A 13,053-nucleotide genomic window follows, 5' to 3' on the forward strand; every position below is an offset into this window, starting at 1 on the left:
TGAGCTGAGCCTGACCACAGCTACCCAGGGTGGGAGCTGCCCGCAGGAAGGGTGCTTCTCTTCACGGACCATCAAGGAAGATGCATCTAATTGAAGCGTCTCCTTTAGGTACTTAAAATTAGATGGGGTGAGTCTGGGCACTAGTCCCTGGGAAGCGTCCATCCCTCAGAAGCAGAGCACAAGCTTTATCCAGCCTGTCCCTCCACCAGGAGCAGGAGTTCAGAGGGCAAGCAGCCTCCTTTCTGTTGCGTGTGGCAAGCAGTGTTTGCACTAGCAGGTGCCCCTCAATGTGTCTACAATAACACAAAAATGCAATAAAAGGGACGATGAGTAAGCTCTGCTTTGCTGTTGCAGACTAAGGCGTTTCAGGATTTAATTATACTACAGGTATATAAATTCCGGAAACATGTTAATGCTCCCGTGATTAAAATTATAGAGGGCCTAATTGAAAAAGCATAAACCGAATTGAAGAATTCCTAATTATAGTTTGCTTTGAGGTGTTAATTTCCTACATAATGAATGCATAATTTCTTGGAACTAGAAAAGGGGGCTGCTGCACCAGTGCGTGGGCTGCAGATGGAATGAAGGGATTATCATAAATGCAGCCAGACAATTCAGAAGAGCAAACCTCTGCAGCCATGATGCTGTTCTGCCTCTCTGTAATTTCAGTTCCCCTTGCACAGCGCTTTTCCAAAGCAAAAGGCAGAGCTAGGAGATGGTGCGAGATTTGCTTACTGTGCAGAAGGAAGGGGAAATAGGACTGGTTTAATTAAAAGTAGTCACGGCGCAGACGAGGAAGGTGAAGGGAGAGGAGGAGAGCAGTATTTCTGCTGGAAAGGTCAAGCAGCAAAACAGACGAGAAAGCAATGCTGACTTCCCTCGGTACCCACCTTGGCAGATTCCAAAGTAATTGCAGGAGCTGATGTTGATGCCAGTTAGGTGTATTTTTTTTCCTCCCAAAGGGTGCACCCCGTATTTCATGTTTTCTGTTGCATCAAAAATATGCTTAGCTTTGAAGGGATTTGGTGAAACATGTCTTTATCAGATACAACCTCCTGTTGTTTAAATTTACCCCATTCCTATTCTGATGGTAATTCACGAAGGTGTCTACAAATGACAACAGGCCAGCTGCGAGCTGCTGCAGAGAAGCCCTTACCCTCAGCCCTTCCATTTCCCCCTTTTTCCATTCTCAATTTCCTTGTGATCAGGGCAGATGAAGCGAAGGTGCCACTTATGACCTCCCCAAGTGGCAGAAGCATGATCATTTTGCACTTTCCGAAAAGCACAAAGTGTCCAGAATAGGCAGAAAGAATTTGGCTGGTATTCCTGCAGCTTTCAGATGCTGGAAATGTGTATTATTGCTTCCCAGGAGACCTCATCTTTTCTATTGTATGTTGATGATCTGACTGCCAGTAGGCTGTTAGCTGACCGCGTTGGCCTTACCTAGTAATGAAGCTTCTCCTGAGGTTAGAAGCAGAGAGAGTTCTCCTTGTTTGTGTTTTTCTTAGCCTTTTAGGTCAATAAATAAATGCTATTGTTCTCTTAAAAAAAAAAAAATTAAAAAGTATTTTGGATTCTTATGTATCAGTTTCCCCTATGTAGTCTAGTAACTGTGGCCCTGTAAAATGGAGAAAAAACTTCAAAACGCACCCTAGATTGTTTCTGTATGGAAATTGGCCTAATTTCATGGAAGCCATTGGAAATGGCCCAGTCTCATTCCAACTGAGAACATGTGCAAATATAACCCATCCCTTGTCCGAGCCAGCACCTTTCTGAAGGACATGGCAGAACGCGCTGGGTAGTCCCAGGAAGGGACGGCCGCCTCCGAGCCTTATCCCACAGGCTGCTCAAGAACTGCCTTGGCTCTTCTTGTCCTTGCAGCTATCTTCTGGTCTCAGAACACGGCAATCACTGAGGATGGTAAGACCTCAGTCAGCGATGCCTGTTTAATGCTAAGCGACATTAACACAAAAGGGTTATGTGTGTTTTTTTTCTCCAGATCAAACAGATGGCAGGTGGTTCAGGAGGGAAAAAACACCTCCAAAGCCACTCACATTAGCTCCTGTTGCAGCGAAAGCCATATCTGTCTGCACTCATTATCTTTAATCTGCCAGCACAAAATAACATTGAACTGGAGAGATAGGGACTGGGCCTGCTCCACGGGGGAACAGCAGCTATTATGGCTAATCTGTGTTGCAAGCCAGGTCAGGCTTATGGAGATGGTGGAGATAATGGAACACAGAGCTTTGAAATGCCCTCTGGTTCTTTATTATTTTTTACTTTTTTATTACTATGATTTCCAGGAAGGTTAAACTGAGAGAATTTAAGGCATTTAAAAGAGTGATGCATATATAATTCAGGTAAATAGATGCAGCTGCAGTGTTCGGGTGGTCTGGGGATGGAAAGAAGGCAATATTGTGAGTATGGATAGCATCTTTATGAGACCAAATGTTATAGCTGGAAAAAATGAGCTTTTAAGCACGCAAATCCTTCTTTTAGTCTGTAAATACTGACTCTCAATACAGTTGTCTTCTTGACAAGCGTTTACGTTTTGTGCATGCTACCACATTTGTTTGCCGTGCACAGGTACTGCTGCGATGATTAGACCTGCCCACAACTGCAGGGAAGTATTTCTGGTTTTAGATTTCTTTAGATATTTGTCCTTCCTCAAAAGGATTTTAGTCACTGTTCGAAGTAATGGTGAGTAGAACATTATGAGGTTGAAATCACTAATTTTAATGTGTGTATATGTTTATGTATATGCATCTATACATATATATATGTAGATATCTACAGACACACAACGTAGCTGTTCATGTAAAGCATCATTTGTATGTGCTTAGGTTTTGGAAGATCGATGAGGCGTTGCCCCTTTTGTGGGGTACACTTTTAAGAGAGAGGCTGTCTCCAGGTCACCTCTCTTCCCTAGCACTGCTGCTGCTCCATCTCTGCAGGTCGCATCTCAGGGATGCACAGAAGTAGCACGTCTTTGATTTTGCCTTTCTTTTGAAGACTGTTTAGGATTAGCGTGAGTTCAGGCTGGAAACTCCAAACTGCATAAGAAAGGACATGCTGTCGGGTGGGTGGAAGATTGGACAGGGATATGGGGATTTGTGTACGTGCCCCTGATGCTGTGTGACACTGGGCAGGACACTCGGTGCGCTTACTCCCACAGGTAGCTGTCACATCTCATATTCTGGTTGGGGACAACATGGGAGCATGGCTCTTCTCTTTACACAGAGCATGCAGAGATAGGCTCAGACTTTAAACTTTCTTACTTTTTTCTAGTGTCCATTTCAGTCACCATAGAAATTTAACTAAGCTTGGAGTGATAGAATACCCATAGTGTTAGCCAAGTGTGAAATCACCACCCTTTGTTTCATGAATTTCAGGGTAAAACATGCCTTGGAAGGCTAGTAAATCTAGACTGCTGAGCTGAATATGAGAGTGAATAAGAGACTCTTATCAGACTTCTCGATTAAATGGATTGCATTACTACTGGCTCTATCTCAGCTTCTTCCCCCCCTCCCCCCCATAGCAATGTCAGTAATTACCTTTTTTTTTTTTTTTAATGTGGCTGAATTCTGATGTTTTCCTGGTGTTCTTCAACTTCAGAGAATATAGTAGAAGAGTTGTTTAATTTAAATGAGTGTTAAAAGAGCACGCAAAAATAACTTCAAAATGAAGGATCTCGTGTAATAACTGCAATATGAGAGACTATTTCCTCAAGTAGCATCACTATTATGAGCTTTATTTTTGTGAATGCCTTCTTGCAGATGCCAAGAAGCTGATTTCTTTTAATGATTATATTGATGGCAGTGCAGCCCAATATTCATAATGGACTAGTTTTGGAATCTTTGAAATAGCCAAGTATATTGCAGGAGATGACATTGCAGGAAATCTTTATTTCATATTTTTTGCATAAAAATGTTTATTGAAAGCTAATCTTAACTTCAGCATATTGTGTTCCGCGTGGAGCTGTTTCAAAGCCGTTTGGAAATTGTAGCAATCTTTAATTGATTTTAATGGGTTAGAATCAGCCCCTAAATAGAGAGAAAATTGGAGAACAGTGTATTGGGTCCCTGTATGTACATCCTAGATGGCTGTGAAACCCAGTTCATTATGTTTTGTAGATTAGTTTCAGAGCTGCTGATTAAAGGTGCACAGAAGATATTAAGGGTGAAATTTTGGAACGTATGAAGCAGGTAACTCGATTCCCAGGCGTATATTGGCACTTGTTTGAACCTAGAAACTGTCTGCAGAGTCGATTCTAATTCCTGAGCATTTGATTACAAGGCTGTGGGAGAAGGCTGCTGAGGAGATGTTCACCCTTATACCCAAAGGAACATGGAGCTGTAGGTGCGGTGTATTTTTCAGACCAGCGGGACTCAGCAGCTGGCTTTATGACTGTTACACATCCAGTTCTTGTAAATTTTATTAGAAAATCACTTATGTTCTATAAGTCTTTTTTAGAGTTAGTGTTATTTGGTTGAATTTATTATACAATCCCTTCTGCGCAAGTTCATGGGAAGGCTGGGGTCATACTTTAAGAAGGGTCTCATTTACTATTTAATTTTACTTTTTTTAGAGTGAGCTCTATGGAGAATGGATAGATTTTTATATGATATTTCTATTTTCCATCCCTATTATGTTTCATCACATTTCCCGTTAGGAGAAAATGTATGCCTGGATACTGAAGTGTTTCTGGCTCGCAGGAACACCCAGTTTCCCCAGAACCTCTGTTTTCTGTCTGTGACTATGAGTTCTCCTTTTTGTGGGTGCTGCAATCTTGCTTCTTGCTGCCTGTGTGGCAGAATTCAGGTTTTTAATAGATACCTTTAAGAAACCAAAAATAAAGACATTGATGCTACCTTTCCATCACTGAAGTCAACTTGGCCATAAAGTAAGCATATGCACATGCAATAGTTAACCAAAGTGCTAAATGGAGGATCAGGCACCACATCAACCCTCTCATCCCAGTATTATCCTGGGAGATGGCTCCTTGCTAACAGAATAAAGGCACTGAACTTAAATTGGTTCAACCAAATTTACTAGAGCATTAAGTTAAATGATAAGGGAAGAAGCTAACATGAGTACCTGTAGCGTGGGTGCTTTGCCATAACTGTCAATCTAAAAATGACAGTTTGGCTTTTTGGGATCAGGACTGCCATGTTTAAATGGCACGCAGGGAAGCTGGTCCAAGGGGGGATCTCAGGGAGTGTTTCCAGCGAGGCCTCATGTCTGGTCAGCCCGGCGTTATCTCTGCCTCCTGTGGGTTGGGAGTCCTCCACAGCGGGAAATCAGCCCGCAGTGTAAATGCACCGAGGGTGTGAACCAGTATGCTGAGAATACTCTCGTGGTCTTAAGAGTATGAATCTTAAAAAAATTTCCATCATGAATTGGAGGAAAGAAGCTGGATTGGCTGTTGGCCCTTCTAATTATCACGCCTTTGCCCCTGTTTGTATGCACTCAATGCTTTTTGCTCATCTCTGTGCAGCGTTAAGTCTCACAGATTGGTCAGACAGTATTTGGGGTTGATTTTCATGTGTTTGGGTAACCTTTTCAGAAGTGCTGCGTGTGCTAATTCCACAGAAGAGGTGCCACAAGGGAAATGCAATGTATAGCTCCACGTGGGCTGCTGCGTGCCTCCAGTCTGAGCTGGCACAGCTATTAGGATGGAAAAGACTTGCCCCATTCATTTGCCCTTTTATGTCTTTCATCTTTGAATTAAGATAACTATTAATAAGGAAACCACTACCGTTTGGTGCTGTCTTATTTCCTGTAGCCTGTCAGACAGTTATCCTGAAAATACTGCATTCATTTGAACTAAAAATGAGAAGTCCCTGCTCTCTGTGGGGCGAACTACAACACTTGCTCACAATCATCTGCGAAAAATGCATTGCAAAATCAGGCTGTACTAATTGCCACTTGTTTTTGTTCCCCAGGAGAAAATACTGTTGGAAATAATATACAGCTGGTAATGTGTTTGTGTGTTAAATATTAAAATTAAATGAAAAAAATATTAAATCTTTTAAATTTAAGAAAATTCAATACAAAAATGGGTCCACAGGAAGTGCTTAACTGCTGAAGCATTGTTTCTTTAAAGTGTTAATAAGTCAGGTGAGGAGGTCACTGTGATATTAGGAAGAAATGGTATTAATTATCATTAATTAACTAACATGCTAGGATACCGAAGAGCGCAGACCAGAGGTCAAATACTTTATGGAAAGCTCTGATACAGCTTTTCGTCCCACATTCATGTGCATCATACATCCAAAACTTGAGTCTGGTTTAAATCCACGGTTAGATTTCTGGACAATTGTTTCCTCAGACCATCCTCAAATTGTGCTGCAAGCAGCACAAAAAGAAAAGAGCAGGGGAAAGCGAAGTCTAACAGAGCTCAGAGATCTCTCAGTAGCACAGAGACGGGGCTGTGATTTGGAATGTTGATTATCCACACTTGTGCTTCTACACTGAATAGAGAACTCAAAATTTAAGAGATTACCTCGTAGATGATGATAAGAGCACATTTTCTTCCTCTGCAGACAACATTTGTGCTGTGGCGACCATTATGGCTGGTGCTTTTATCAGTGATTTAGAATGGAGCTGTCAAAAACTTTAAAAAGCTTCTATTAAAGTAATGTGGTTTTATCTATATAAAACCTGTGAGATTTATCAGGGAAGTCAGTTTTGGCCTCCTTTTCTAATAAGTGTGTGCAGCTGCACAACAGGGCAGTGAGCTCTCCAGCCTTTCAGGAAGTCAGGCATTCGATTAGCAGCCCAGATTTGAGAATCCCTAGAGAGTTTTCTCTCGAGAGCAAAGCTATGGATATCTGGAAACCATTCTTTTCTTGCCGTTTATGAGGATAACAGTGTTGCTTGTTTGCAGTGAGGTGGCTCGGAGTAGCTTAGCGCTAGGAAGGCAAGACCCCTGCTTCTATTCGCCTGCAGCATGCAGATGTGTGCCTTTGATTGCAGTGTTTGCAAATGCGCCTGAATATTAAAAATTAAAATGAAATAGTAAGTTTAACGGTGCCTGCTTCCAGTTTATTGGTACTGAAGTTGTTATGTGGTATTGCTAGTTTTAATGCTCTGCTTTTGTTGTCTCTTTTAATATAATTTCAATGTATGACAGTGAAACTTTCTTTTATCCAGCTGGGCATTTTCAACTGATGTATTGATTCCTGCTATGAAAGCAGTGTTAGCTGATTCTGGCTGGAAGCAGTAGCTTTGAAGCTTGAGAGGAGGAGAGCCCCAGGAGATCTATGTTACTGCCTACCTGGTAGCCAGAATAAGAGCTAATAGAATAGTTTGGATATCTCCGCAGTATTTCCATTGCCCCCTTTTTGCCTTCCATCTAGCACTTCTTTTCCGAGAAGTACTCCTCTTTTCTTGCTTGTAATCACAATGCTGTGTATTGCAAAATTGTCAGTCGTAACAAGCTGCAAATGGTTGACCCTGCTTGGCATCGAAACAGAAATGGGTCTGCAGCTGAAGTGCTTTTGCAGACCAAAAGGGCAGATCATACTTACAGAGTTTATTTTGAGTTAGAGCTTGGCTGCAATCTTAGGGGTCACGATCTGTCACGGAAAGTTATCATCTGCTGAGCAAAGTTGAATTACTTTTGCTCTTTTAGGAATTATTGTGGTAATGCACATGGTTTGGCCATCGTGCTTGCTACCCAGAATTCCCACAGGAATGTGGTTTGGTTGTAGGATCATTGGCTTTTTGTTCCCATGAAAAGGCAACCAGGAGGGAGCCTTAGTGCTGCTGGTAGCAGGCACGTAAGCCCTCGATGTGCCTTACAGCAGCTCGCTGTTTAATGCAGAGAAGCTGATACCTGGAAGTGTCCTGAAGGCAGTTCAGGAAAATTCTGCTCCTAGGTAAAATAAATAAATAAATAAAAGACATGAGGAAAAAAACATAACCCGGAAAACAAAAATATGGCAGAAAAGCAAAACAAAACAAAAACCGTGCTTGTCTGTTTACTAGCTAGGGTTGAATTGTGAATCCTGCAGTTGTGGAGGGACTGGATCAAAATATCTGGATCAAAAAATGAGACGCAGAGTAATCATTTGGTAAAGAAACAATTTCCCAGAGTATCTTCAGTGCAGAGTAGTCTTTGAATCTTTGAGAGCAGGCTCTCTTTTGGCCACTTGACCTTTGGGAGTGCTCGATTGACCACTACAGATAACGGAGAGCCTGAGGAGAGTGAGGCTGAAGGATGACGGTCACTGAGTCAAGCAGGTAGGGCACAGAGGTACGAGTGCTGTATCAGGTGGTGTGAGCTAGGGCACAGGGGAAAAAATGCAAAGTAATGCAATCAGTAACTCATTCTGTTTCACCAGAGAGTAGCTTTTTAGACAGAGGGAATAATGACAGCAATGCTGGCTCAAATACTTGTTTCACAGGAAAAGAAGGCAGTACTCGAGCAGGAGATTAATGGTGTTTTAACGTGAACACAAATGGGATATCTATTACATTTCAGTTGAATGCTCATGAACGTGCCGTTGTGCTTCCAGAGACATCTGAAAAGATTCCAAAAGAAAAAAGAAAAAAAAAAAACAACATTAAAAATAAGAAGTAAAATTTCAGGTCATTAAAAGGGTGAGTTATCCTCATGAAAGGAAGAAATATGCATTAATGGCTAAGTAGGAAAGCTAAAATGTGAACGAATAGAGGCAAAAGAGTATTTGTTATTAGGTTCGGTGTGCATCAAAGCTGTTGCTCATGATAAAAACTGCATGTAATAGTGCAGTAGGTATGGGAACAGTCAAGGGTGAAACCAAGAATGTCTTCAAAGATGAGCAAGTTCTCTGATTATGGAAGGAGTTCATTTGTCTGGCTACTAATGTCCCTGGGAGCTTCCCCTTCTAAAAGAGAGAGGTTTGTGGGCTCACATGCAAGGGGGGTAACAAAGAGAACGAGGCTGTCCTTTGGACACTGCAGGGATGGGGAGGTAGGAAGAGGGAACCCTTAGCCCATGTCTAGGCTCAAAGGAGATTTTATTATGTTTATATGATGATTTATATACGCCTGTGTATTACACAGAAAACTTTTTCTATAACTGGCAAAGACAGACTTTTGTGATTGTATACAGCAGAAAACAACCGCTTCTTAGGTAAGAAGGCATGTGGCACATGCCAATAGGAGGGTCTGCCACAGTTTTGCATGTTTTTGTCAGGAAAAAAAAAAAAAAAAGCTTCCTTTTGTTTGGCAGCAATGTAGATTACTATTGCCAAAGTGAAGTGTCAGAATATGAATCTGCAGATAGCCTCTTAGTAAAGGGTATCCAAAACGGCAAACTACAAGTTTTTATTGCTAAGGTTTAGGTTTAAGTTAAACAGGCTTTTTCTTACAGCTCCTACTACACCCTCGATGAGGATACATAGTGTTGCTGAGACACCTGATTATCATTTTAGAAATCAGCAAATAAACACCAGAGAAGGTTTAAAATATTTTATTAAGACTTCCTATAACAGCAGGATTGAGGAAAGTCTTCCAAAGCACTGACAGGGCATCAGTAAAGACTGCAGTCTGTACGGCTGGTGGGTGCTCCTGCTGCATTAGCGAACATTAATAGCATCCTAAGCAGCCTACACGAGGACAGTTTAAATTGTAAGCAATTCATAAATTGGTGATATTTGTAAAGATTATTTGCTTTCGTGTCTAGCAGTGGGAGCCTGCTTTGCTGCGAGTTTGCCAAATGATTCGCTGACCTCCTCATTGTGAGCAGCGAGCGTGCCAGATACCCGCAGTCCTGCAATAATAGTGGGTTCGAAGCCACGAGCAAGGTTTTGTTTCCCTCCTGCTTGCTGAAGGTGCCAGAACTTTGCTTCCCACAGAAGCACTGGTGAGCCATTACTATGCTAGGAATTTTTCACACCAATCTTCCCGCAACAATGAGCCTGTTAAAGCAGGGACAGGGATCCGCTGCTGGCTGTTTCCAATCTTTTAATCGATCTCCCCTGTCCAGCTAAACAAAGGACCAGTCTGACACAGACAGGTGAGGGCTGTGTATGTGAATACCCTGACAAAAAGTAAAATGACTGCGGCGCTATCTTTCTTTGTCAAAGGGCTGAGAGGTGTTAAGCAGACAGTAAACCTGCCTCAGCTGTAGCAGCACTGAAGTAAAGGGCTTTGTTAACTGTCTGCGGAAAAAGCAGAGTGCATTTGAATGCAACCTCCTTGAGCCTGCAGGAGTAAGCTAGAAATGACAAGATTGCTATTACGCATCATACAGACCAAAGGCTTAGCAGAAATCGAAAAGTATTAACATTTCATAGAGCTGGAAAGAATATCAAGAGCTGCTGTTGTTTCCTGAAACAAAAGTGAATTGGAAGAGAGATGAAGCCACCTGCTCATACAAGCTGCTATATAAACCAGCCTTTTAGTGATGGAGGGTAGGAGGAGACTTGCACACCAGGAATTACTGCTAGAGAACTTCTTATTCCAGGCTATATCTCAAAAAGAGATGTGAGGCAGAGCCAGAAATAGAAGTCTTAGAAGTTATGGGACACTTTTTTGTTTGTCTGAAATGGTTCTTGCACCCTGAGACTGTTTCAAAAGGGAGCTGACAACCTGTGGACATTGCCACTTGTGGATGCCCCCCTCCAATGCAGTCACCATTGGGCCAAGCCAACAATTCCCATTTCAACCTGGTAGCTGGAAAGGAGACAATCTGCTTTCTAATATTCAGCACATTAAAAGTTTGCTGTTGACTGGATGTTGTGGTAGTTACTCTTTTTCCCAAAGTGTGACGTGATTGAAGTGTTTTCTGACTTTCACTAAATCAACAGAGCAAGTGAAGCAGCTCCATGCCCACATAACAGCAGCTGCCCCTGTTACGGGATGCCAAGAGCTGTTCGCTGTCATGCCCTAGCTGAGTTTTTGTTGCTTTCCCATTTGCTTTTGTTGTTGGAAACCTTCTTGATACCTAAGGCTCACAGGGCTCTAATCTCACCTTCCTCTCTCCCCCTGCTCTCTTAGTGTCTACCAGCTGGTTGTCAAGGAGGAGAAGCTGCAGAAAGCCCGGAGAGCTGCGGACATCATTGAATGCTTCTCTGTCCCCGTCAGCTACAAGAACGCTTCCAGCCTGGACTCCCCGCACTACTTCGCAGCCGAGCTGAAGCCCATCAACCTGCCCGTCACGCAGCCGTTCACGGTGGGCGACAACAAGACCTACAATGGCTACTGGAACGCCCCGCTTTCTCCCCTGAAGAGCTACAGCATATACTTCCAGGCTCTGAGCAAGGCAAATGGAGTAAGTGCAGAAAAAAATGAATCTGGATCTGTACAAATGGTTACCTCTACCCTCCCCACCTTTCTCCTTCCCTCTCCATCAGACGCCAGTTTAAATCCTCATTACCACCCTTTTGCAGAAATTTGATGAAAATTAAATGTGCTTCATTCATTCATGTGCCGTCCTTCATTCAAGCCTCTCTGTGATGCCTAGATGCAATGAGAAACCTGTAGGGGAGCCAGGCGATGAAAAGGGCACCTGGTTTATGAAGTGAATTGTTTAGATATTTTTTTCCTTGCAATTGCATTAATGTTAGAGTAGGGGCTATTGTCCTTATGAAAAAACATAACTGCTCCATCCTGGCAATCATCAACTCACAGTGCTTGTGATTTTTCAAGACAAATCGAAGAACTACCCAAATGAGAAACGAGAACTACCCAAAAGCTATGAAGTTGGATTACCTTGTAGCTTGTGTTTGGTTGCACCGTAACTTTGCAGTTATGGTTGAGATTTTCAGCGTGAGTGAAATGTAAGTCGCACTGCAGAGGGAACTATGTACATGTCTTTCTTAGTCCCTTGGGATATCCTTGACTATATTTTTACATATACTTATTCTGTGATATGAAGTTTAAAGCGGAGACTTTATAGGATCACAGAATGGTTTGGGTTGGAAGGGACCTTAAAGCCCATCCAGCGCTGCCCCCAGCCCCATCCAGCCTGGCCTTGGAAACAGTCTGCTCTGTTCTCAGACTCAAATGCCACACACATCACGCCCAACAAGTACAGTCATAGGAAAACTGAAGGGCTCTTTTCCCACTTAAATTCTTTTATTCCAGCCTAAAGTAGTTTGTGACCTTCTCTTTTAACTCCCCTGCTGCAGGTCTGCTCTGCTAATGGTGTACAGGCCAGATCCAGTCCAGTCATTCTCCTTCCTCCCCTTTGACTCCCCTAATCGTTTTTTGTTATCACATACATGCTACAAATTGACACTCCAGCCTTCTGAAGAGGCAGCATTAACTTGTCGTCAGGACGTTGGGCTGCCGACTGTGTCATTAGCACATTTGCCAAGTGCGTTCATGAATCCAGTTTTTACCTGGGTAAATTCTCTAAGACATCACCTCTGAAAGAACAAAATTAGAGAAGTCAGTCAAAGGTGAATGGTGTAGGCTTTGATCTCGACTTGGGATAGTGTCTTTTATGCCCAAAAGACAGCCACACATCACAGAGAACTGTGCGCTGTTTAGCAGGCTAGCAATGCCAATGAGTGCTCACAACATATCTTGCTGTTTTACTGCCTCCATTTATCACTATTCTCCTGCAGAGTTTCTGCTGTGTGGCTGACAAGCACAAATCTCTTCAATACTGTGCTGTTTTTCACCTTGGTTTCCCTTCTAGTTGGTGCGGTTTCCATTCAGCACTACTCAATTAATTCAATTTTGGATTTGCCTTTATAAAGGAAATTGTGAAATATATGTACATGTCTCTCTGTGTCTAGTTAGTTCCCCCTTATGTGATAGTTAATTGCTAGTGAATGGATCCCCAGGGAAGAAAAAAAACCCTTTATTTGCTCAAGTACAATATAATATGCCATAACTGGGTAATATGAATGGAAATGTAGGCTTCCCTTGGCATTCTGGATTAAGGCAGCAATAATGTGCAGCTCCTGCTTTTTCTGGAGCTCTGTAGCTGACAGGTTGCACCACGCTGTATGTACAAGGTCATAAGGACTCAGAAAAGTGTGGCTTGCTTGGGCTGTTCACATAGGAATGTAAGGCTGTAAAGGACCTTTTAAGCTTAAGTAATTAAGTCTA

The 13,053-nt window shown here is 42.5% G+C and overlaps 1 protein-coding gene across 12 annotated transcripts in view; it reads left to right on the forward strand.

Annotated features, from left to right (window-relative positions):
* PTPRT (protein tyrosine phosphatase receptor type T) overlaps positions 1 to 13,053 on the forward strand; it is a 564,167-nt gene that overhangs the window by 454,267 nt on the left and 96,847 nt on the right. For all 12 annotated transcript variants that reach the window (XM_068700265.1, XM_068700263.1, XM_068700264.1 and 9 more), the window contains one exon: positions 10,990 to 11,263. In XM_068700265.1, the coding sequence (XP_068556366.1) occupies positions 10,990 to 11,263 (274 nt within the window). The remainder of the gene's footprint in view (positions 1 to 10,989; positions 11,264 to 13,053) is intronic.

The sequence above is a fragment of the Anas acuta genome, chromosome 16 (assembly GCF_963932015.1).
Source record: "Anas acuta chromosome 16, bAnaAcu1.1, whole genome shotgun sequence".
Classification (NCBI taxonomy): Eukaryota; Metazoa; Chordata; class Aves; order Anseriformes; family Anatidae; genus Anas; species Anas acuta.